At 44.2% G+C, this 26,754-nt stretch overlaps 1 protein-coding gene and 1 pseudogene across 3 annotated transcripts in view; both read left to right on the top strand.

Annotated features, from left to right (window-relative positions):
* Positions 1–26,754, top strand: part of SLC10A7 (solute carrier family 10 member 7) — a 219,334-nt gene that overhangs the window by 154,784 nt on the left and 37,796 nt on the right. For 2 of the 3 annotated variants that reach the window (XM_036240392.1, XM_036240394.1), the window contains 3 exons: positions 2,986–3,021; positions 18,708–18,791; positions 26,246–26,411. In XM_036240392.1, coding sequence (XP_036096285.1) covers positions 2,986–3,021; positions 18,708–18,791; positions 26,246–26,411 — 286 coding nt within the window. Of the gene's footprint in view, positions 1–2,985; positions 3,022–18,707; positions 18,792–23,264; positions 23,345–26,245; positions 26,412–26,754 lie in introns of those variants that run through there. The other variant, XM_036240395.1, reaches the window with a different exon arrangement.
* Positions 15,127–15,409, top strand: LOC118616478 (annotated as a pseudogene).

Genomic DNA, 26,754 nt, shown 5'->3' on the forward strand with positions numbered 1-26,754 from the left:
AACCCAGGCTCCGGAGTCAGGAAGCTAGCGATTGAATTTCCAGCATTGCCTGTTTTTATTTCCCTCAGTGTCTCTGAGTCTGTTTCCTTCCCTCGTCGATGGAGAAGTAATGGTACCTCCCTCACAGGGTTGCTGTGGATATCATATAAGGTAACATTCAGAGTCCTTGGGGCATCACCTGCCATAAACACTCAATAAGTGTTAGCTATTATCATTCCAGTAGTAATTCTTAGGACTTCACCGAACTTAACTGTGGAGCTCTGGTCTGGATTGAAGGCACCGCAGCTGACTCATTTCCTTTTACAACCAAAAGGCAGGTTTCGGCATCGTGTAACAATCCATTCTTAGTGATGAACTTGAACAGCCATTTTTGAGAAAATAATTAGAAATCTTGAATCCAGAATTAGAAAATGCATCCTATTTGCTAGGACATTTTTAATGTCTTTGGAACAAATCTCATCAGTCTTTGGGAGAACGACAAAGAAACTGTTGTGCGTGGGTGACTATCCACTAGAAATGTGCAGGCAGGGAAACCTGCATATCACAGTGCTCTGCCTTCGAGAATAGGGTCCGAGCTTCGAGCTGGTGGTCGACTCGAGACCAAGGTCACAGGGCAGCTCATCCCTGTGCACGTGCTCGCAGGGCTCCAGGACGCTGCTGGCGGCTCGGAGCGCTGCCCAGGGACCAGGGCGGGCGCAGTGGAGTCAGTGCTGGATTTGAACTTGGACAAACAGGCTCTCGAGTCCAGGCTTTGCCATTTATTTTCTGTGTGACTTTGGGCTGGTTGTTTGGCTCTTCAACCCAGTTTCCTCCCCTGTAAATGTGCCTATTTTATAACCTAACTCCTTCCAGAGGGAAGGGTCAAATTTTAAAATGGGCATAAAAATACTGAAGCAAAATACCATATTCATAGTACTGGTATTATTACTATTACTAATACCATGTCACTGTGGCAAAGAAAAATAAATGGGAACCAGGAAGAACATGGGTCTCTCTGTACTAGATATGATGGCAGTATGACTCCTTGAATACAAGACAAATGTCCCCAGAGTGGTGACAAGGCTCAATCTTCTTCCTGGGTGAAAATCCTTATCCTGTCACAGATAGCATCCCTTGTGTCTCAGAAGTGTTTTTAATGTTGTTGATATTCCAGAATTCACATTAATACAAGTTTCTGGGTTTTTTAGGTGAGTTGATAGGTAACAAAGGTAAACGGGTTAGGTTATAAACTAAGTCAAATCTATTTTTCATATACTAAATTATGTACCAACTCATTATACCCTGGCTTTAAGTTCTTCCACAGTGTGTCATTGTTGATTGTGTCAACTCCAAGCTCCTCCTCCTGGCCCACAAGGCCTTTGGTGATCTGGTCTCTGATTCTTCCACTTTATACTTTTCTGCCCACCCTGCTCAAGATTTTATAGTTCTTTGGATACCCTTTCCTCTCCTTGGAATTCTTGGCCCCTTTCTGCTGGATCAGTTTCCATTCATTCTCACAATGAATAGGACAGTGCTGGGCACATAAGTGGATGTTCAATAAATGTTTACACAAACTGACTTGAAGTGGGGTGGCTCCCACATAGACTGAGACAACCAGATACTTTTGTTTCCACATGGCCTTGTCAAGTTTGGAATTCCTACTGAAGTCTGAATATATTCCGTGTCATCGAAAGGCAATAATAGCTCTTATGAATTATTTTGGCATTTTGCATATGTAACTCTCCTAAATGTGCTGATGAGAACCTGTTTCATAGACACCGCTGGAGGTGATAAGCCATAATGCATGTTTTAGTAAACAGGTTAAAAAATATAATGCAAATTAAAATGTTGTATTCCCTATTGTCCATTGCAAAAGTTTGCACAGTAAAGAAGCATGTATTCTATTATTTAACAATAAAACAGGCTTGTGTATGAATATTCACATGAGTATATTCCTAAGAAAGTCATGATAGCAATGTTCACATAAGGTAGGACAGTCCCTTTTGGGTCACATGCAAAAGAATTTAGTAACTAATGACAGAAGAACTTCTTAAAGGACTTTTTTCTCAAAAGCAGTGAAATACTGTCCATAGATCCTGGCCACACACACTCACACAACACACACATGCACACAGACTCTTTGGAATTTTAAAGTACCAAGTAGAATTCATTAATAAAAATATGAAATGTGTTTTCTTCTATAAATCATAATGAAGTATGGAAAGAGAAAGGAAGAACTAAGGGATGAATAATCATCTCCTGCTCTTCACTGAAACATGTCAGTTCACTCCCAACCCACACATCTACTTTAAAAGAATTACCTTCAAGAAACCTAAAAGTTTGTATCCTGCCTCATCGACAACAGCCTCAAACTGTTCTTTGTCATCTCAGAAAACAAATCTTTTGCTCCTTCCTGCCTAGGGAGGCAGAGGGACCGAGGTGGTCCTGTGTGGCCGAATTAGATGAAAGAGCTGCCTTCCACCATGGAGACATGGAGTCTAATCAAGTGAAATGAGTTCTGAGATCCCAGCTCATTTCCTGGGGGAGATCAGTTCGCATTACAAAATCCCAGCATCTCATTCATCACCACTGACGCGGTCTTTGCTCAGGAGAGGACCCCAACTGGGACTAAACCACCTGTCTTCTCTTGAAAAGAGGCACTTTATCCAAGTTAGAGTTGAAAGCCTTGGAGTAAGACAGCTTGCCAGCTTCCACCGAGTAATACATATGCAACGTTGAAGGCAACTTAAGTTTCACAAAGGGAAGACCGAGTTTAAGGAAGATGGGCGGTTGTGGTTTTAAAGATGCCAGGTACGAATAATTGTAATAGAGGTGCTAAGCATTACGGTGGGGAGAGCCCAGATTGGGGCTCCCTCGCCTTTACTTCCTAGGTTTTATTGAAGGGAAGTGAAAAGGATACATTGCCACACATCAGTGTACAGTGGCAAAGAAAGTGTGCTGATTTCCATGCTGATAAATGACCATCATCTCTTTTATTTCTTTCAGGGCATCATTATAACGCCCCTGTTACTGCTGCTTTTTGTGAGTATTTTGATGTTGTCTTTAATATCTTTTATTAAAAGCCATCTACAAACCCTTGAGGAAAGGCCATTCAAAAAAATTGAAATTTGAATCCTTTTGTATGACTTTGCATCACATTTTGAATTGTTCTCCCAGTGGAACTGTACCAAGTAGTAGCATGTGGACCAAGATGATCTCTGAAGTCTCATGGTCCAAGGCTAGCATCAGGATTCAGTTAGTAAGCCTCCAGCTTCTGGCTAACTCATTAATTATTATAAATTAGTGACCTGTGGCAAATAGGCTACTCTTCATTTTCTCATTAGTAAAACTAAAGCAATTGCTAGTGACCCAGTATTTGACAGAAAGAACCGTGCATCCAGAACCAGCGGGAGCTGAGGTTCCAGGCTGATAGTAACTGGCTTCCTCACTTTGGGGAAGACTGCCTCGATTTTTTCATCTGTGGAATGGGAGACAATACCACCTTCCCCAGTCTGCCTCCCAGGGATAATGAAATGTGCTTTAGAAATTTAAAAAAAATATACAAGCTACTGGTTAACTAAACAAAAATTGTTTAGAAAATAAGAAATGCTAATTAACTGCTGGTACAGTTATTTCTTTTGGTACTAAGCATATGAAAATTAGATGAAAAATTATAATAGAAATTAATGTTATCTCATGCTGAGAAAAGCGTATGTAATCATGAGTCATACCTCAAATATGTTATGAACTGTGCATTTTTCATACTCGCATCTCCCAAACATAAATCACTCCACTCCTCACTGAAATGGAGTGGGGATGCGTTTCTGGGAGTGGGATGTAGCTGTTTAACTAGCACTATTTGTCAGTGAATTAAAACTATGGGGAAAATTTATTTAATTATAGTGTAATTACTCAAGTTGGAATTCAATTAGAGTAATAGAGTACGGGACTTCATTTCCTACAAGCTGTGGAGGAAGTGGAGCAAGAGAGATACTACTAAACAGTTGGATTCTGCATCATTCATGAAAGACATTACCTTTAAGTACAAAAAAGCTCAGCCATCTCTTCCCTTCTGAAATGCTAGCTTCATTCTGATGAAGTAAGAAGAGTCAGATAATCAGATGACTTCCCTCAGCCTCACAAACCTTGTTCATTTGGACTTCACCAATTCAGAATTTGCAGTGAGTCCACTTGAAACTGAAGTGAGCATTGATTTGCATTCGTTTGAAAAACAAGACTTGGTACGGCCTACCTGCTCACTAGATGTGAGGAACTAGGATCATCCCTCGGTGTTTCCAAGACCTGGCTTCACAATTTTCCAGCAGCATCCTCTGCGGGCACAGGACGAGGGCCAGTCTGAGGCCCCGCTTGCGTGGGTCAGAGGACTAGTCTAGAGCCAGGTATATGGTAAATGTATAGCAGATGGCTGCATAGCCTAGGTTTCCTCCATTGCAGAAGAAATGAAGAGCGGCATCTCTGACTCATGTGACTCTCTTGAGAAAATCCAGGGAGGAGTCATAGCTGCAGCTAGAAGGCTGGGACCTAGGATAGCACCTTTGAATATTTCAGAGGCTGGAATCTCTGGGACCTCTTTCAACTCATGACTAAAGAACTAGATGAGCCCAGCCGGTGTGGCTCAGTGCATTGAGCTCAGACCCACGGACTGGGAAGTCCCGATTGGATTTCTGGTCAGAGTACATGCCTGAGTTGAGGGCTCATTCTCCAGTAGGGGGCATGTAGGAGGCAGCTGATTGATGTTTCTCTCTCACATTGGTGTTTCTGTCTCTCTAAAAAAAATAATAATAAATTAATAAAAACATTTAAAAAAAAGAACTAGATGAGTACGTCCCCCCTCTCCTTCCCATCTGCATGCCACGGAGATTTCTCAGCTGGTTGATACTATTAGTGCAGGCAACATACTGTTGCAAGCTTTCCCCCACTCTTGGACCCATAGGCTTGTGAGCTTTAGTTGATTCAACATTTTAAATAATAGAGCGACAAGAATAGTGAAAGAGACCGCAAGACCCTTGACTTAAAAGTTTACTGCTTCCCCCTGAGCCAGCTGGGCTGTCCCAGTGGGTTCAGTGGCTTCATCACCTGCCACCAATAGATACTGTTATGCTGTGTGACTTTAAATCACACACACAGTATGCACACTCTTTTTCTCTAGGTTGTGATGCATTTTACAAACAGTGGGCATTACTTGGGTTACCCGGCCTCGTTCACCGAGCAGGACAAAAACCCAAGCGCTTAAAATATGATCACATTCCATAAAAGATGTAGTTTTTTTTATCATTATCCCTGTTATGGGTTGAGTGGTGTCCCTCAAAAAGGTATGTTGAAGACCTAAGCCCCAGTACCCCAGAATGTGACTTATTTGAAAACAGAGTCATTGCAGATATAATTAGCTAAGATGCAGTCATCCTGGTGTAGAGTGGGCCCTTACTCCAGTGCGACGGGCCCTTATAGCATGGTGTCAGGCTCACAGGGAGAAGGCCATGTCAGGTGGAAGCAGGGGAGGAGTGATCCGTCCGCAAGTCCAGGAGCAGCAAGGGTTGCTGCAGACTTCAGAGGCTGGAGGGGGTGGGGGAGGCGTCTCCCCCACAGATTCACAGGGAGCATGACCGCACTGACTTCAGACTTAATAGCTTCCAGAACTGTGAAACAACATATTTCTGTTGTCTTAAGCCACCCAGTTTGCACTGTTATGTTACAGAAGCCAAAGAAATTAAAACAATACCTGGAAATTGAATTGTCTTTCTTTAAATCATATCTTAAAAATGGAAATTTCTGTAAAAAATAAAAATTTTAAAAAAAAAAGCCCTGGCCGGTTTGGCTCAGCGGTTAGAGCATCGGCCTGTGGTCCGGAGAGACCCGGGTTCGGTTTCCGCTAAGGGCACGTACCTCGGTTGCAGTTTGTCCCCGTCCCTGGTTGGTCGTGCGGGTGGCAGCCACTCGATGTGTCCCTTTCACGTAGATGTTTCTCTCTCTCTCTCTCTCTCTCTCTCTCTCTCTCTCTCTCTCTCTCCCCCCCCCCACTCTATCTGTACAAAAAATGGAAAAATGTCCTCGGGTGAGGATAAAAAAAAAAAAAGGAAATTTCTGGATATTTAGTGACAGTAGCTAGTAAAGGCCATTTTTTGTTGATGGCATCTCAGCTCTCTGTATTCTTTTTCTTTTTCTAATTTTTATGTATTGATTTGAGAGAGCAATTGAAACATAAGTTTGTTGTTCTACTTATTTATGCATTAATTGGTTAGTTCTCTTTTGTGCTCTGACCAGAGATCGAGCCCACAAGCTTGGCGTATCACCCTAACCAACTGAGCTGCCTGGCCAGGACCTCAGTTCTCTGTATTCTTAACCTCTGCTCAGAATGTTCCTTCACCGTCTTGTTCTAGCTGAAACCTGTCTTCTGATTCCTATTTCTGCTGTAGGCATCTTTCATATCACCGAAGCTTTAAATGGAGGAAGGTGTCTATTTTGCATTTCCTTATCAATTCCAGATCATTTTCCATGACTTCTTCATAAAATCCCCTAATTCCTTTGAAGGTATTGTCCTACACCTGTACTCTCTGCTGCTGCTCCTTGGAATGATCTGTTGGCACCTACTGCCTTCTTTTTGACAGGACACTGATTCTGAGTGTTCTCGATATTCACATAGTTGATCCTCCTGGTATACTGGCCTCTAACTTCTTGACTTCTTCTCCAGTAAGATTGCCTTCCAGTTCATCTCAACCAACCTCCACTGTAGTCAGACCCTTGACTTTATTACTGCCAGTGACTGCATCCTTTCATAATCCTATTTCAAAAGCCTTCTCTTACCCATACCTTCTATCTTTGTGACTTATTCCTCAAGTTAAAAATTCTTTAAACGTACTAGAATGGCCAATGTATTTACCTTATCACCTTAACAAATCACCCACCCTACCTTCCCCCCCTTACCCTCACATCCCATCTTACCTAGCCTGGATCTCATAGTCCATCATTACAATTACTGTACTGCATACACTATCAACAACCTCCTCATCTCTTATTTCTTCCTATTTGGCGAAATGCCAGTCCTCCTTAAATTCAGCTCCACAGCTCTCTGTATATGTACCTGGACACAGCTGGAGCATGCTGGATCATGCTGACTGGTCTCATTTGAAATTCATGACAACTAACTGTAAGTGGGCCGGGCAGTCCTACTGCCTTCCCCTAATTAATTCACATCCCCACTTTCTATAAAATTATTTCACACCCTCTCCTGGCCTTTCAAATCTCCAGTGCTGCTTCTCTTTTTTCATCTTAATTGATGCAGCAAGGAATTTAGCTGATGAGGAAATTAGGAGCAATCAGAGAAGTTTTACAAGATCCCACCTACCTGCATCCATATTCTTCACCCCCTCTCCTCTTTCTATAGACAAACTGTCTTTACTCCCGTCTAAGGCCAGCCCCTCCAGTGCTTCTCGTACTGCTACTTAACAATATGAGTCCCAGGTTTCCCTCTTTCCCCTGTATCGTCAAATATTCTTTCTCTACGGGACCACTTCTATTCGCATGCAAGCATCCTGTAATGTGACATATCTTAAAAATTAAATCTAACCTTATTCTACCCACACTCCATTTCTGTGCTGTCTTTTATAGCAAAATTCCTCAAAAAGTGATTTAAACTCATTCATCACTCATTCCGTAATATGTGCTGAGTTTTTGTATTTGCCAGGCACTTTCCTGGTGCCAAGGTCACAGCAATGAGGAAAACAGAAACATCTTTCTTCTAATGGAGGTTATATACTAGTGGGGGGAAACAACAAATAAGTAAAAATATAGTGTGTAAGATGGGTGACAGGTGCCAACGGGAAAAATAAAGCAAGGAAGGGGACCCAGAAGTGCCAGAGTCGGAGATGGCTGTTTTACATAAGGTGGTCAAGGTTGGACCTACTGAGAACATGGTATTTGAGCAAAGGCCTGGAGGGGATAAAGGAGTGAGCCTTCTGGCACTAGAGTGTTCCAGATGGAAGGAACAGCAAGTGCAAAGGTCCTAACAGTGTGCCTGGTGTTGTTAAGGGTCAGCAGGTGTGCCTACAATGGAGTGAGCGAGGGGGAAGTAGTGAAGACGAGGTCAGAGACATAGCAGGGGCCGAATGATGTTGGAATCCTCTGTGAGGACTTTGAATTTTAATTTGAGAGAGACAGGAAGCCATTAAAAGAGTTTTGATGAAGGGAATGGCATGTTCCGACATATTTTTAAAGGATGATTCTGGATGCTGGGTTGAAAGTAGATTGTAAGGGGATCGTGATGGAGACAGGAAGACCAGTTAGAAAGCTAGTGCACTGTCATGGCAAGAGATGCCCGTAGCTTGGCAGAGTGGTGAGTAAACCTGGTGGGAAGTAGCTGAGTGTAGACTTTGAAAGAACTGAGAAATTGAGCGAAGATTATGGGGAAAAGGTAAGAGTCAAGGATGACTCCAAGTCTTAGCAACTGGAAGGATGGAGTTGGCATTCACTCAGATACAGAAGATTATAGGGTGGGGCATTTGAAGGAACTCATAAAGAATTTAGTATTGGACATGTTTGGATAAAGATCCCTGTTAGACATCCAAGTAGAGAAGTCAAGCAAGCAGCTGACTGTATGCGTCTGCAGTTCAGAGATGTCTGGACTAGAGGTACATACTTGGACATAGAAAGGGATCTTGTCAGACTGGATGAGTTCTCCAAGGGAGAAGGAAGATGCCAGTGGAACAGGTTCTGGGGCACTCTAATGTTAAGAGTCAGCAAAGAAAACCAGGAAAGTGCACTGTGCGTAGTAGGAACACCGGGGGACTTTGGTGTCCTAGAAGCCAGCAGAGAATGTGTTTCAAAAAGGGAAGCGTGGTCAAATACTTTATAGTAATAGTTCAGATGCAGTGAAATCTGAAAGTTGACCACTGGTTTTTAACAAGATGAAGTCATGGGGCCCTTCACAAGAGCCGTTTCAGGAGAGGTGCACACTTGATGGAAGTGGGTTCGAGAATGGATGAGGGAAGAAGGGTTGAAGATAGTGGTGGTTGATAACTCTTTTGAGGGATTTTGCTCTAAAGAGTGTAGAAAATGGGGCAGCAAGCAGGTTAGGAAAATGATGAGCATATTTGTATTGATAGATTAATTCCAGAAAAAAGAGGGGAGAATTCATGGCCCTTGTCCTTGGGTAGGAGAAAGGGGGTGAGTCCTCGTTCATAAAGTGAGAGTGTGGCTTCCTACACACAGAGAGTCCATCCATAGGAATGAGAGAATAATTTTTATTCAGTAGTTACAATGAGACCTTATTACATAATCCCATGTGATGAGTATGACGTCCTTTGGAGGTAGGTGTTATCCTCACTTTATATGAGAAAACTTAGGTTCCAAGAGTTTTCACAGCTCGGTTGAGACTGCACAGCCAGTAGGAGCACGAGGCCCTTTCCCCAGGGTTTGCCTCCCCCGCAGGGTTCCCGCCAGGTTACGTTACTAATCATGCCTCCTAAGAGACAGCCTTTAACACATTATCAGCGCTCCGTTACCACTTCTTCAATATTTATATTCTAGGTAACAGGAAAGACAAAAAAGAATAAGGCTTAATTATTGCCTTGAGCATATTTGGGTAAACAAGAATAAAGAATAAGGAAGAAGCCTGGACAGTGAAGCTCAGTGGTTGGGCATCACCCCATGGACTGAGAGGTCCCAGTTCCATTCCCTGTTGGGGCACATGCCCTGGGTATGGGCTCGATCCCCAGTGGGGGGGCGTACAGGAGGCAGCCGATCGATGTCTCTCTCTCGCATTGATGTTTCTATCTCTCTCTCCCTTCCTCTGTCTCTAAAATATCAATAAAAACATAATTTTAAAAAAAGAATAATGAAGAAATTTAGAAGAACAATTACCTGCTAAACTATGTTATTCAAACTGAGTTTCATAGGACTTCATAGAAGAGAGAGGTCTGGATCAGAGAGGGAGATCTGTGGCAGTCATCATTAATTTTCCTAGTAGCCTGTTTGGCTTAGCGGTCAGAGCGTCGGCCCTCAGACCAAACTGTCGCAGGTTTGATTCCAGTCAAGGGCACGTACTTCAGTTGCGGTTCAGTCCCCGGCCTTGGTCAGGGTCATGTGGGGAGCAACCAATCGATGTGTCTCTTTCACATCGGTGTTTCTCTCTATCTCTATCTCTCTCTCTCCACCCCCCCTCCCATTCTATCTAAAAATAAATGGAAAAAGTGTCCTTGGGTGAGGATTTTTAAAAAAATAATAATAATTTTCTTAGTAATTAGCTACCTATGATAAAAAAATTAAACTTTTGATCCCATCAATATGAGCAAGAACAATGAAAGCGACCATTACTGTCATATGCAATACTCTATTTTTTTTGTAATATCTTCCCAGTGGTGATTGCGTAATTGATGGTCACATGTGTGCCATGTATGGGATGATAACAAAGAGAGGCTGTCCATTTGATGGCCCCAGATGTCTTACTCCTTGCGCTGAGGAGCGTTTGTTTCCAAAGCAAGTGAAGACTCATCTTCCCTTGAACCTGAGAGCAGCTGTTCTGACTGTGTATGTAAACCCCACAGAGATGGTTCTCACACAGGGAGAACTTGGTGAAGCAAAATAATCTGGGACCTTTGGTAAATGCTCATGCCGGGGCTCCCCCAGACCTTTTGAACCACAAAAGGGCCAGGGAGAGCACCTAGTATGCCATTTCCAAAGGCTCTAGAGGTGACACTGATAAAGTCCCTTCCCCTTTAAGGCCCACTGACCCAGAGAGGTCACCTCCCCTGTGGGTCTGAGATGTCTCAGACTTACGTGAAGGGAGGCGGTGACCTGGGTGGGCTCAGGCACAGCGCTGTCTTAGCCAGGCTTTTCCCTGTCCGCTGGGCACCTCCCCACACCAGCTGCTGCTGTGCTCCGTGGGCAAGGGGGTTCTGCACAGAGTGAGGACGGTGCCTCCTCGCACCACCCGCCTGCCAGTCCCCCTGCGGGGAGCACTCGGCCGAGCTCAGCGTCCACTCCGCTTCAGGGATGATTAGTTAGCAATGGTAGGCACTTTGATTCCCGAACCAAACTCAATATTGACAGGACTAAGTCCTGTGGTCGGGGGACTAGAAGCAAAGTTTGTTTCTAGATGCTTCTGAGTATCTGTGCCTGCAGCCCTCCCTATCCTTGAGGCCTGTCTCCCCCAAGCTTTCTTCCGTGGGTTATGATGATCCAATTCACCATCCATTTGGGCACATTTTAGTAGAATGTCTGTGGTTTGCAGAACCGGAACTTACACTTGTACATAGGGTCTTCGGTTACTGGAAGGTAACCTTTTCACCTTAGGTTTTAAATTAGCCTATAACAAAAAGAAATGTTTTGCATATTTTTTATCTTCAAAAAATCAGTTGAAGCTTGTTTTGCTCTTTCCTTCACAGAGAAGGAAACCTACCATGCATCTAAAATAAAAAGGATCTTTTCCACTGAAATGTATTTCCCATGCAGTAACCCAGCTTTAGTTTGATACACGCAGCTGAATGAGTGGCTGTTTAACAGTCAGGTTCTTAATTTTGATCAAAATCGTAGTCATTTTTACGTTGAGCCTGGCAGCTGGTGTGCACTTAAGTCATCAGTGTTGTGTAAGTTGTCGGCGTGGTTGCGTGTATCCCTGGAAGAGGGGGGGCAGCAGGAATGAAGGAATGGATCAGCTGGAGTTTCTGGGGAAAGGTGGACATCTGGAAGGGGGACTGGGGACACTCCCCTTCTGTCTGAGTGCTTCTCTTTGTGAAGGGACGGAGACAGGTACGTGTGAGTGTGTCTGCATGTGGGTACTAGAAAGTTAGATGCAATGGCCAGCAAGCCCCTTTCTCTTCCCCTCCCCCCAGGACTGGGCTCTGGGCGAAAGATGGGGCAAGGGTGGAAACTGGGCAGCAAGTGGGCAAATCCTGTTCTATATCTGAAGCAACTTCTTCCCAATTTTCTTGCAAAAGAGATTTAATATTTGTCATTCGACGGTATAAACTGTAAATATCTATCCTTATTTTTCCCTGAACGTGATGCTAATGAAAGTGAAGGCCAGTCATGGAGGGTGAATTATTTAATACAATAATGTTTTTAATAGCTGAGGAGAGACAGGAGCAGTGGAGACGCCTGTGGCTAATGGATTTCCCCGGGAGGAGATAAAAGGCTGTTGACACAGCAGAGCAAGGGGAGCCTGGTGCACTGGTGACGATTCACAGGCCAGCTCGCTTACGGGAGTGTTTAAACGCACCGTCTGCTTTCTAACTGCAGGCTGGTAGTTGTGGTTTGACGGACAGAAAGCATCCCCTCGTCAAGAATTGGTACTGATTTGTCTTTCTGCGTCTTGTTATTTTGGCCCCATAATATTTTACTGACTGGACCCCCAGGTTCTTTCCAAATCAAATAGTTTCTAAATTGAGTGGATTGATAGCAGGCAACCCTGCTTCCATTCAGCCTCTCTCTGCCCTAAGGCATCCATTGGATGTGCGGGATTAACTCTTTCCGGTGCATCTGCCCTGGAACTAGTTGTGTGCCATCCGTGAGCAACTTGAGAAAGTGTCACTCAAATCATTCCCTGGGCCCTGTGGTTGAAATCCAGAGCCCAGCCGAGAAAGGCTGCAGCGGCCACCACTGCGGGTCGGTGCCCCACGCCCTTTACCCTCCCCCTCCTCTTGCTGCTGCCCGCCCTCAGTCCCCATCTCCTGCAGCCCCAACCCCCAGCCCCCCACATGCAAATGCACCCCCCTTCTCTCACATGGCAAGGAAAGGGGAGCCCACTCCCCTGTTCATTTCACTGCTCTGACCTGTAACTAATATGCAGAAGAGCGTGAGGATTAGTGTAAGGACTGTGGAGCGACACTTGTGGGTCGGGATCCCGGCTTTGTCACTTTCTGGCTGTGGTGACCTTGGCCAAGTGGTTTACTGTTCGGTGCCACTCCTCCCCCACGAACGCTGGAGCACTGGTAGCCCTGCTGCGGGGCTGCTGTGTCAGACCATGCGACACACTAGGCACGCTGAGCAGTGTCTGGGACACAGGAAGTGCACCACCACCAGTATGAGTGTAAGAGACACCTGTGTGGGAGGCCAGGCCACTGACCCTTTCTGGGGTCTGAATTAAGTAGGGCTTTGGAATTTGCCTGAAGTTGGAAGGACGAAAAGAAAAGACAACGTTGTCAGGCCTCCTCTTCTCCCTCTGTATTGCGGCCATTCATTAACTGAAGCCATGTTTGTGGAGTCCACTATGTACTGGACCAGGGGTTCTCAACGTGTGAACCCCAGCCCTGCAGCACCAGCAGCGTCTGTGACCTTATTAGAAATGCAGATTTTCACCCTTACCCCCTTTCCTCCTTCCCCCCAGATGCTCTGAAGGCAGGGCCACAGAGTCTGTTTTCACAAACCCTACAGAAGTTTCTGATGTGCAGAAGTGTAAGAACCAGTGCCTTAGCTATAAACATGGTCATTCTGCTGGGCACGGGAACATCGACAGGAACAGGACCCTGTCCTTGCCTTCGGGAACCGACAGACTGCTAGGGGAGACGGAGTTGTAACAAGAGCCATCAAGGGTTCTGAGCGGCACAGTGGCCACACAGAGCCATGCGGTGGGGTGGCCAAGTCTGCGCCGTGGGAGGAGGATTTGGAAAGGATTCCTAAAGAAGCGATGCTTGATCTAAGTCTTAGAAAAACACTAGAATTTTTCTAGTTCTAAGTGGGGAGGGGAAGGACCTTCACAGGAAGGAGCATGTGAGCACTGGTGGGTGGACCTGCACACACAATTCAGCTTGTAAAAATCAGTGCCTGGAGGGGAAGGGTTGTGTTCAGTACACTGCTGGCTCCCCAGTGCCTAGAGCATGCTCTGGCTCACAGGGACACCAGGAACTACTGAAAGATCGAACACAAAGGACCCAAAGTCCCACGTTTGATTTTCACAGCATCACCTCTTTTCAGCATGGGATATCAGAACAAATAAACAAACCCACGTGTGAGTGTTCTGCTTTGCAGTACTGTATTCCCGAAAGCAACCAGCCAATGACTAGCTTGTTTACATGCTGTGTCTTGAAGCATGGGTTGGCAGGTTACCTCTAAATCTTCCTGGGCAGCTCAGTGAGGCCCAGAGCCCCCGCTTGATACAGGGTTTTCCTGAACTGGCAAGTGTATCCAAGTGTGCACGTTATGGATGCTTCCTGTAAGCACATTGGTCTTTACCATGGAAGTCATGACAGGTTCCTCATTAAAGTGAAGACGCGAATATCCCAGACAGCACACTTCCTTCTGCTTTAGTTCAGATGAGCTCTGCACACAGAATGACTGGGTTTCCGTCACGTTCTGCGGAGCCGCCCTATGCCAGCCGCGTGCTCTGCCTCTGGATGCCAGGGCTTCGTCGTGTCCGGAACTTCCCCAGGGCCCCTCTGCATCTCCACACTGACCCTGGGACAGGTCTGGTGGCCATTTCAAAAGAAAGGACTTATGCAAATTAGAGCCCGTACTGAGCTGGCCTTCCTTTCAGAGCACCCTCTGAGGGCACCGCCCTGCGGGATGGCCCCAGCGTCCTGCCGTGCCCGCTCTGGCTTGGTGCCTCCTGCTACCTTGCCTCCTGGCGAGCTTGCGCTGGCCTCCGTCCGACAGCCTCGGAGGGGCTGCTCTGACCATGCTCCTTAACTAGTGCCTCAGAGACCACGGGCATTTCAGGGGACAGAGGGCCGTGGAGACCACGGACAGCCGCCCCCTCACCCCATCCCCTGCCCACCGTCTCCTCGGAACATGAGGCTCCAAACACCATACAATGATGAATGGACGTTAAAATACACAATGTTTTAAAAACCGAAGTGGAAATGGATTTTCCTTTATTTCTCTCATGCCAAATTTGATCTTTTGGATAGAATTGGGATTGAAAATAACCCCCCAAATTAATTTAGTAAGTGAAGTCATGTTCTAATGTTTCTCTGCACTTGATCGAGTTTCACTGTGCAGGGACACTGTGGTCAAACAAACAGGCCGTCCACAGAGCCCGTTTGGCCCAAGGGCGGCTTGAATATGTTTTAGAAGCGTCGCCAATTTCATATCATAGTGCAGGTACTAGAGATGTTAGTTGTCACTTCTTTCTGGACCTCAGTTCTTAAATCTTAAGAAGAGGTGGAGCTCTTGGGTGCGAACCTAGTTAGGGGCGACATGGCCAAACGCACCAAGAAGGTCGGAATCGTCGGTAAATACGGAACCCGTTATGGCACCTCCCTCGGGAAAACGGTGAAGAAAATTGAAATCAGCCAGCATGCCAAGTACACCTGCTCCCTCTGTGGCAGAACCAAGATGAAGAGACGAGCGGTGGGATCTGGCACTGCCGTTCCTGCGTGAAGACAGTCGCGGGTGGCGCCTGGACCTACAGCCCCACTTCTGCCTCGCTGTCAAGTCCGCCATCAGAAGACGGAAGGACCAGTGGAAGTGCACAGTTTGAAACATCGCTAGCCTATATAAATGGGTTAATTTATATAACAAGGTTACTTTGATTTGTTAATTTTATTAATTAGATGTCCGGATTTACATTGTATTAATTTTGCTTTCTCAAAAAAAGACTTGGGAGTTAAAATCCATCTAATTTTCAGTAGTCAAATAATACTTAACATAAGAATATACGCCTTGCAGTTTAGGTGTGTGTCTTAGCTTTTTATAAGTCTGTTTTTGTCAGTTCTTCTTTAAGGTTACATTGGTTCAAATTGTGTAAACTTATTATTAAATCAGTTAATTTTTTAATGTTTCTAAAAAAAAAAAAGAAGAGGTGGAAAGGAACCAACTACAAGTCGCTCCCGGGGCTAAGATTCTTCCAGTTTGCGGTCCTCTCCTCCAGAGCAGCATTAAGGATCTCAGGAGGTGGGGAGAACTGAGGGCAGCGGACATGCACAGGCCACCCTGCTCTGCGACACAGACACTCACACAGAGACACACATTCACACACACACACACTCTCACACAGACTCACACTTACACACACAGACTCTTATAGAAACATACACTCACATACACAGACACACACAGAGACACACACTCATACACATATAAACACACACAGACTCAGACACACATACAATCACATATACAGATAGACTCACGCAAAGATAGATATATTCACAGATACACACACATACTCTCACACAGCCACACACTCTCACACATATACACACTTAACGTACACAGACACACACACACACACACACACAAAGACTCACAGAGACACAGATTCACATACACAGAAACATACTCTTACACAGACTCACACAGACACACTCACATATACACACACACGCACACAGACTCAATATACTTACACACTCCCTCACATAGATACACACAGACACTCACATGCACACACTCACACACACTCACGAACACACACACACACATGTACACACTCTCAGACACATGCACACACACACACATTCTCATTCTGCCTTTACATGATTCTGTCACGACTCCCTGCCCTTTATGTCCAGGTACATGTTAGAATTAGTTGTGTTACTAGTGATAAACAAGCAGAGAAAAACACCATCTGATAATAAGTTTTTTATATACTTAAGTTTTGTGTTTTCTTAACTTTAGGAAAGAAGGGTTATGGTTTTTTTTGGGTTTTTTTTTATCCTCACCTGAGGATATTTTTCCATTTTTTGTACAGATAGAGTGGGAGGGAGAGAGAGGAAGGGAGAGAGAGAGAGAAACATTGACGTGAAAGGGACACATCGAGTGGCTGCCACCCGCACGACCAACCAGGGCCGGGGACAAACTGCAACCGAAGTACGTGCCCTTAGCGGGAACCGAACCCGGGTCTCTCCGGACCGCAGGCCGACACTCTAACCGCTGAGCCAAACTGGCCAGGGCAGGGCTATGGTTTTGAATACGAGTCTGTCGTTGTTAACGCCTCAGGTTTGCAGAGTCCTTCCTTCGCTCGTTCTGCACAGGTTTCTTCATCTGCAAGCTCATTCTCTGGGCCAGTTGCTGAGTTCAGCACCGGCATGGCAGAGGGACTATCGCTGATGATACGGTTATTCATTAAAATATCTTAAAAACATGAACTTAATAAAGTTGATAGAAAGAGGAGCAGGGCTGTGTAAGATCATCCATGAGATTCCAGACAAGAATTGTCACCTTTTAATAGAAGGTTATTGCCCTGAATCCTACTGGCTCTCTCCGAACATTGTAAACCTATGATAGAGCCTTGAACTGGATGTTTTTGAACTTGAAAACTTTGTTCTTTAAAGTGTATTTTTCTGTTCACCTCTTGCTTCAGTTTCTTGTAAAATATGTTTTTCTTTATTTCAAATCCTTACCCTAGGGGCATCCTTGGAATGGATATTTGTGAAGAGAATATATTTGTTAAATACCTTGTGCCTCAGGGGCATTGTTGCTCTAAAATAGGCTCAAATTATTAGTGTTCCCTGCTTTGGCTTTGCATAAGCAGCAGCATCTAACAGCTGCAAAGCATTTAGTGCACAGGAATCCTATCTGTTCCTCACCAGCTCCACTCCTCCGCCTCGCTCTGTGTTCCTCAGCATCTCGGTCATGGAGGGAAGAGCTACAGTGTATGGGTTACACTGACGGCCAGTGGCCAGTGGCCAGTGTCGAAGGTGGTACTGAATCAATGCAGCCACTGGTGGGCAAGACATACGTTCTTGGCATTTTGAGTGCATCTGGATTGGGGCTGAGGACAGGGCATAGAACTTGATAATACTCCAGGGTGGAGAAAGGTTTGGGGAAGCCAGTTCATGCAGAAATCAGTGAAAACACTGGTAGCTATGAAAATTGCGGTTTGGTCTGCGGGTAGGGTAACGGTAAGTTCCAAGGGCAGGGAGCTCATTCGTGATGTTTTGAGACATCCTGGTTGCAAAGAGAGTCATAAAGAGGTAACGTCTATGGGAAAGGCCTGTATTCCTCCGGTTTGAAAACCAGAAGGAGGTTTTGACAGAGGTTCATGTTCATGGGAAGAAAGCAGTGCTTGGTGGTCGGTAACGTGAGCGTGTGACTGTTCATGGACAAACACCACCTTGTGGTGCTGCCGGTCAAGTCTTCATGAAACTGAGATTGCAGAAATTTGCAAAGAAAGAACCGAAAATGGGGAAGGGTTAAAAAAAAAAAAAAGGAATTATGAACAGTGTTAAGATATACACATTTAGGAGAGGTATATTAAAATTTTAACTAAGTCATATTCCAGGATTTCCCATTTGCTAGACTTTGTGTAAGAAAAAATTTTAAAGAATATGGGATTCGTTGCCTTTGTTTTGAAGGCATAGGAAAGTTAGAAAATATTTCATTTGCCTAAATAAAAAAAAATCACCTTGATAAGAGAACAAGAAGATATACTTATTTGTTTTAGGAGCTGGTGAGTGAAATGGCAGTCACATAAACTATGTTTATGGGTGAAATAGCATGCCATGCATTTATGGACAGTATGAACACAGAATCACTTTATTGTTCAGAAATGGATTCAATAAGAAGCAATTTCAGTTAACTATAAAGCAATAGTTATCATCGTTTCTCAACTTCAGGGTCCCAATAAAATGAGTCTATTAAACTACTTAACAGTTTATTTAATTTAACAGTTAAATTTTTAAAAAGTAAATAAAAATAACTTTACTTGCTTTTCGTATATTGCTACCAAATTTTTGGTGCACACAAAAGAATTTCTTTATCACATGACTTAATTAACAGCAGTATTTGATCACTGATTCCAAGTAACTGACTCCTCTTATGTTCTTGTTTTACAGCTTGGCTCGTCCTCTTCTGTGCCTTTTACATCTATTTTCTCTCAGCTTTCTGTGACTGTTGTGGTTCCTCTCATCATCGGACAGGTAAGGTCGCCAATTCTATCTGCTCTTTTCCTCAGAGGTCAAATTGTGAATTCTTGTGAAATGTCAGGCGTCAGAAGAAAAGATAGAGGAAGAGATGGTCAAGTGAAAATACAAGACAGTGCAACACGGGTTTCATCCCTCATAACATTCTCATCTTTTTAACCTTTTTTTTTTTTTTAAGTTAATAACATTATGCTTTACACATGGCCATGTACAGGGACACCTGCACAGAATTGTGATTTTTTTTTTTTACATTTACTATCCCTCCTCTAGAGCCCTGCAGCTAGCTCGAAAATAGTTAGCAAACCATTACCTTATTCTGCGGCTTCGATAAGGTCTCGGCGTTTATGAGCATTGCTGAGAACAAGCCTGTCTCTGGCTGGCTGCTGCATAGACCCTCCAACAGCAGTTATCACGTTTGTGATCGTGTAGTTGGTAAAATAAGCATTTAATTCTATCAGCTCTTAAATCGGATCTTAGAAATTTTACTTTCCTTTATCATTCTTATTGAATTGGATAATAGGATAGATCCTTAACTTTAATTTCTTATAACAAGGTAATAATAAGCATATAATTTAATTATAAGCCTACAGATTTTAGAACAAGGCTGCTTTATTACTCAGGTAGCCACAGTCAAGGACAGAATTTAATGCACTACTGAATGAGTGAGTCTCGGGAAACAATGTATTTGGATGATTCAGAGCACAGACATGGGTTTAAGAGCCAGCAGAGTCTAGGCTTAGTTCTACCTTTAATTTGCTGTGTGGCCTTTGGCAAATCGTAGTCCTTAGCTCCTTAGTTATATTAAATCATATAACAGTAATGCCATCCTAAAGGGTTGTTGTGAGGATTTGATGCAATATGGATGCATATAAAGGCTTTGTCATTAGAGAGGCCGACACAGGTGAGTGCTCTATAGTGTCTGTTATCACCATCGATACCCGATTCCCTACAATCCTGCACAGAAGGACACTCTGTGAAACATTAACTATGCAAAATGATGTGTGGGTGCACACGTAATATTGACCAGCTGCCTTCGGTTAGGGTCTCTGGGCAATAGACTCTGAGACCAGGGTTTCCGTGTGGGAAGTTGACTGGGGAGAACCTTTGGGCTCAACACTTTTGGGAGAGTGAAGAGGAGGAGGTGGACTGCGATGCAGTCCTGCAGTGGCCTCAGCACATCCCAGGGTGCCCTGGCTCTGGGAGCCCCCCTGACTGTCCTGCCTGCACAGGGTGCCTGTCTTCATACTCCTGTCCCTCCCACTCCCCAGGAGAGGAGTGACCTCGGGGGAGTCTGCTCTCCTAGCAGCAGCTCCCAGAGACGCTCCACTGAGATCTTCCAGTCAACCAGCACACCTCGTGGCTGTGGGAACAGGCACCCCATCCTGAAGGGGTGGGTCTGGGTGGCTCATCCCAGCATCCACTAGACACACCCTAATCTTTTTTATTAATTGTATACTAGAAAAGGGACTGAATTTAGGATGGGGGGAAGGGTTTTAAAGCACTCAACGAATACCATTTAATTAAATATAGATTGATACTTGAAAAATGACTTCTCCCACAGTGCGACCACAGAACAGGTATTTTGAATAAACTGTGTGCCCCTCCCATCTCTCTCTCTAACCTCTTTGCTACATTCCGACACTCTAGCCTCCTTAGCCTTTTCTCGATTCCTACTTGGTTTTTTTGTTTAGGGGTCTTTCTACCCATCCCTCCACCCCAGCTCATTGTTTATTTGACTCTTTAATTTGTATCTTTTTTGAGCCACCTGCCCGATCCCCTGGTTTTCTTTAGTGCAGCACCTTGTTTGATTCCTTTCTTGTCCTTTTTCACTATTTGCTTATCATTCGTTCCCTTGGTAACTGTTTGTCTCTCCCATTAGACTGTATTGAGTATAGGAGCCATATTTGTTTTGCTAACCATTACATACCCAGAGCATAGGCAGCCAACGAATACGTGCCCAGTGAATGATTGCAGGGAGGAGGAGGCAGAGTTCCGTGGTCAGCGAGGGAAATGCTGTCTTACAGCTTATAGCGATGGAAGGATGCCTACCTGCCCTTCTCAGCTCTAGACAGTTCATGCTGTGGGTAGTATTAGTTTAAACCCACTTATTTTCTTGTTTCTGAAAGTAATTTCCTATACTAACCAGGGCTGATACAGTCTTCTCTTAGTGGATCTTGGAAATGTGTCTAATAATAATAACTGTTTGGCTTAAAACAGATGGACAAAGAAAAGATCTTTGTCTCAGTCATTCAATAGTTTGTTTGTTTGTTTGTTTGTTTTTGTATGTAGAGGGCTATATAATTTATATAATTAAGAATATTTATTCCGAGAGAAAAATGAATTGTTAAATTCCTTATCCTTTACATGCTCAGTAGTGAAGTATTACAGTAAATTATAAAGTAGTAAAGGTAGCCATAAAGTAGTATGTTTTAAAAAAATACTCTAGGTACCAAAGTACTTTAATAACTTTCTTCAGAGGAGACCTGTATGTTTACATCTACCCCCGCCCCCCATATTCCAGGATAGGAATTAACAGTCACACCCAGTCTCCACCTGGAGAAACCACCCGGCCTCGTCCCTCCCCCTCCGTCCATCCTTACGTCCCGGCAGGCAGTGCCTCAGAAGCTGCTCACGTGGGGCCTCTGCTCAGTCACACCCTGGGCGTCCCTTGTCTACACGATGGCACCTCCCAGACCTGTCTCTCTGCTGTGAGCCTCTTCCAGTTCCTGGCCAGGATCTGTGCTGCCTCCAGCGTAGCCCTGGAAAACCCTCAGGTCAGGTCATTCCTCCCCTTAGAAACGTCGCTCCTGGCTCCCTGCTGCCCATTCCTGTGCAGCCCACAGAGCCCTCCGTCACTGGTCCACCTGCCTCTCCTGTCCCCTTCCCCACCTAGGCCCCTGTTCTGCCGGGCCTGCGCACCCCTCCCGGCCAGGCCCTCGAGGCTCCATGCCTCCCCTCGCCTTCCCATCTCTTCTGCCAGCAAATGCCTGTTCGTTCCTTAACCCCAGTGCAGGCCCCGCCCTGACTCCCCTGACCCGACTCCATTCCCGTTCTCCCATGGTCTTAATTCACGTGTTTACCAGGGGAAGTTACAATTTATCTGTGAGCTTCCTAGAAGCAGCGACTCTGTTATAAGTGTATTTGATAGCATGTTCTGCCATAGGGTGGGAGCCGTATAACAAGTCTGGCCGAAGGAAACTGGACTTACCTTCCCAGAGTCCCCAGCACCCACTTTCCCCAGATCCCCAGCTTTGCTCGAGAGAAGCGCCGAATGGCTCTCACCTCATTGTAAAGTCATGAGCCCCAATTAAAATGGTATACAGCACTCCCTAGAAACCTCTCTGCTCCTCATCGGGTTACCTCGTCCTGTGCTGCACCTTCAAGCCCCTTCTCCTCCCAACTCTCCCACTTACCCATTGATCTGGGTTCACTGACTGCTCAAACGTGCCCACTTTGACCCTGCCATAGACGCTGGGCACCTCCTCCCCTGTCCCTGCGCAGAAACACCTGTTCACTCCTCCTCCCTGTCACATCATCCAGTTTCAGTCTCCTTGACAGGATCACTATCTGCTTCTCATTTATTTGTTGGTTTTGCTTTTTATTTCTCTGCTCTAACTAGAAGGTGAGATCCATGGGACCAGGGACCTCTCAGGAAAGAAAAGTCTTAACCTGCTCAGCCAGCTAACTAGCTTCTTACCGTTTTATGTCAGCTGTTTGGGCCCTGCATGCCTGTTTCCGACTGCAGACGGCTCAGGACAGTGTCTGCAGGGCCCTTCTCACGAGAATGTGACGAAGTGGCAGTGGAAAGGGACTTCCGAAAAGCCAAGCTCATGACGGGTGCTGACTGTGTTCACTGATGATTATTGTTTATACTTTTTACAAAGTATGCTGTATGATTTTGAATCTACTCAATATTTAATACAAAATATTTCAAAAGAAAAATGTTTTAGCAATTGGATTTAACTTTATATCCCTGATTATTCATTTCAATAGAATATAGTAATGAAGAAACAAAACACTTTATGAAAATATATGGATTCAGTAGAATAGAGGATAAAAATTGGAGAAACAATCTGAAGCCACCTGGAAGAAAAATATTTTTTAAAATTCAGACTTAATGTGAAAAATTATCCATCATATATCCCCACTCAAAAATCAGTTTATAGATATAAAGACAGAATAGAGGAAAAGGCAAGAAAATATCCTGGGGCGGGGGGAGCAGAAACTAAAGTGATAGACACTGCATTCCTCGGTTATCTCTGTACAGGGACATTCGTCACCTAAGATGTGTTAGTCTTCCAGGCCTGCATCTTGCAGGCCCTGCAGTAATTGTTATGTGTTTCAGCTTGTTAGAAATACAAGGATTCGAGTTTCCCTGCACCACTACGGGTGCTTAACTTACAGAAAATAAAAATGTAGAAAGTGAGATAATACATTCAAAGATTGTGGAAGATGTTCTCCTCTCCATAGGAAAGAGCAAACAAGTTCATGAGACTCTGTCACCTAGTTCTGAATGCCTGTTTCTCTGAGCTCTGACTGAGAGCAAATGGGTAAGTATAGGTTCTGAGAAGGACACATCCGGCCACCTCACCAGAATGCCTCTGCCCCTCGCCTGGACGTTCTGTTCCCCGAGAGGGACGTCTGGGACATCTCTCGGGTTGTGCTGACTGTCTCGAGCCAAGTCTTATTTCCTACAAGGTTTTAAACATTTCTGTAAGACAAAAAAGTTTGGGGAATTAAAAAATGACATGGATTCTTGGCAAATAGAGAACGATTGTATGAAAGTGTAAGTGGCTGACCTAAGAGCAGGTACGACTCCTGGAATTTATGTCAGAAGCAATCTTGGAGGCATATCGACTCTACTTCACCCGGTCATTTATGAAACATTTTAACACTTTTCTCGCTACACAAAAACAGCTGCTTTGTGAATTTAATTTTAAAGGAAGATGGAAAAGCTCTTTAGAGCCGGGCAACGTATAAAATGGTTTACTTAGAAAACACAGATAAATAGCGCCGTGAGACCAAAGACAGAGAAGACCATCTGTTTTCCTCTAGGGTTATTGTTCCACCTGTCAGTCTGTCCAGTTCCCAACTTTCTAGTTGTTTTCTTTATCGAGATGAAGTGTCCAGATTCAAGCACTGATGTGTTTAGACGAAAAGCATTTTAGCTAGGAGGATGCAGGGCCCAGGAGCCCCTGTTACTTGCCATATTGAAAGAGTCCTATATGCTGTGAGCCTGTGAGCACTTTGTAACGAAGAAAGAGATGATTCACTTGACTAAGTCAATTGCTACTTAGAAAGCTGATGACTAGAAGTTTGTCTTGGTTTGGAGGATGGCGTTGACTTTCAGGTTACACTTCATTCACGTGCGTTTGTTTATTCTGTCAGAGGGGCTTTGGGGAGGGACACTTTCACGTTTGGAAGTAGAATCATGCATTCTATAACCTACTGCAGAGGAGATTTTTGTGTTTTTAACCATTTTATATTAAAACAAGATTGGAGGACAGCATCAATTTCAGTAACTCCGTGTGATTTCTATTTATTTTACTTCCTAAATGAGTTGTTGTATTAAATGTGAGCAACTACAAGGTTTCTGCTACCAAACAACAGATTGTGAAATGACCTTTTGCATGAAGTTCCTCTGCGGCCTTCAGATAAGCAGGTACCAACACAGTGACTGGTGAACGGGGGCCATCTGGGTATCTTGGACGCTATCATCCAAAATGTATGACATGCTAATACATGCGTGCACAGCACTGTGTGATGGACCGCGCTTGTTTCTCTGTACTCCACTAAGTTTTTGTTGTTGTTCATCCTCACCCAAGGACAGGTTTCCATTGATTTTTTAGAGACAGTGGAAGAGAGGGGGAGAGAGAGACGGAAACATCGATGTGAGAGAGACACATTGATTGGTTTCCTCCCGCATGACCCCAACTGGGGCTGGGGATCAAACCTGCAACCCTGGTACATGCCCTTGACTGGAATCGAACCCACAACCCTTCAGTCTGAGGGCCAACACTTTAATCACTAAACCAAACAGCCAGGGCTCCACTACATTTTACCTTTAGAGAAATGAACACTAGGTAGATTACTATGGTTTGGGATCACTACCCTCCCACACACACCCAAAATCAGAACTTTTTATAAATTCAACTGTAACTTTGATTACAAGATCTATTTTTTTAAAGTAACCACTATTTATTTATGTGTATACGACACTTTCCCCTTTATCCCACCCTAGCCAAGCTTCAAGGTGTTGTGCCTGTACCTCTCGTGGGCCCGCTGACCAGCTTTCTGCCAGGACTTCCTTTACTGACACTGTCGTTTCACTTCCTGAGTCCTTGAGAGCAGTCACAGTTGATTCAACAGCCATTTGTCCAAAGGTTTATTTTGAGAGTAGTTTATTTTGTTCCTGAGTACCTGTGAAGGTATACTCCATGGCAAATTAAGCCTTTCTAGTGACAGAGTAGAAGATAACAGAACCCCATCAGCCTTGTCAGGAGAAGTTCCCTGACCTCATTATGGCTAATGGATCATGGTAATTCAGCCTGTTGTGAAATCTCATGTTCAATTATGCAGGATAATGAGTGACTCAAAACTCAATATGTCTCAACTGCAGTCCTTATTATGGAGCTTGTTCAGCTTCTTTCAAAAGTGAAAGGTTTTAAATAGGGTTCACTCTTACATCCGAATGAAAGTTATCACCAGTATTCAGGCTGCCCTGATTTTTAAATATCTGATTTGGTTTTGAAATATGAGAGGATTCCTATATAACTTTATATTTCACTGGTCCTTTTTGTGGGAAAGTTAGGACAGGTTTATTCATTTTTAAGTGTTAATTCTGGAACTCTAAAAGCATGCAAATGGCATTTGTCTTTGGATTCACAAAAACTCTAGATATTCAGAGTTTGAATTATTTAAGCTCCCACAACACATGCACTTTTGCTTTTCAAGCATGAGTTATAATTTAATTAAAAACTTCTGGTGCATTGCTAGCATTTTAAATATTAATATGTTCCATGGATCACTTTCGATTATCTACTGTCTTGCAATTCTTGAAGATGTCAGATTTTTAAGATTCCCAAAGTTGCACTTGGAATTGTCTATTGAGGCAAAGGGGACTGTGATAATTACACACATCCATTAGGGTGAGAAGAGGAGATAAACTTCGGGGAGGCTTAATGGGCATGTCTCAGTGACAGCTAGCAAAGAGCATTTGGCATGATTAAGGATGGATTTGAATGCAGTTGAAAATACACTCTCATTATGGACACCAGTGGAAGTTGCACCACAAATGTTAAATTCCCCAGAAGAGTGGGGTGGAAGGGGAGCTCTGAAATCCACTGTGGCCGTCATCCAGATTTCTTTCTTTCCTTCATGTCTTCCTGCTGTCAGAATCACTTTGAGGTGCCCAGCTCCACTCCCTGCATCTCTGTCGGTCTGTGTTTCAGATTGTCCGGAGGTACATCAAGGACTGGCTGGAAAGGACGAAGCCTCCTTTCGGAGCGGTCAGCAGCAGCGTGCTCCTCATGATCATCTACACGACCTTCTGTGGCACCTTCTCCAACCCGAGCATCGACCTGGATAAACTCAGCCTTGTGGTCATTCTGTTCATAAGTAAGTAGGAAGACAGAGGACCTTTGCTATCCCCTCAGCCTCCTCACCAGCAAAGCATAGCAACTCGTGTGCCCTAGATTCATTGTGAATGTTAATCGATTAGAAAAGAATACTTGGTTTCATATTATATGTACTCAGTGACTCATCAAGTGCATCTTTTTTTTTAAAAAAGACATTAGTAATACACTTATGACTTAATCTCCTTTGTCTTTTTATGTCAGATTTACAGTGGTTGATGTCAAATTCAAATGTTAGATTGAACACTTTTTTTGCCAATTTATATTATTATAACTTAAGCTAATCTTATTCTTTATCATGAATTAGAAGTAGGATTTCTAATATA

Source organism: Molossus molossus, unplaced genomic scaffold, assembly GCF_014108415.1.
Source record: "Molossus molossus isolate mMolMol1 unplaced genomic scaffold, mMolMol1.p scaffold_m16_p_4, whole genome shotgun sequence".
Taxonomy (NCBI): Eukaryota; Metazoa; Chordata; class Mammalia; order Chiroptera; family Molossidae; genus Molossus; species Molossus molossus.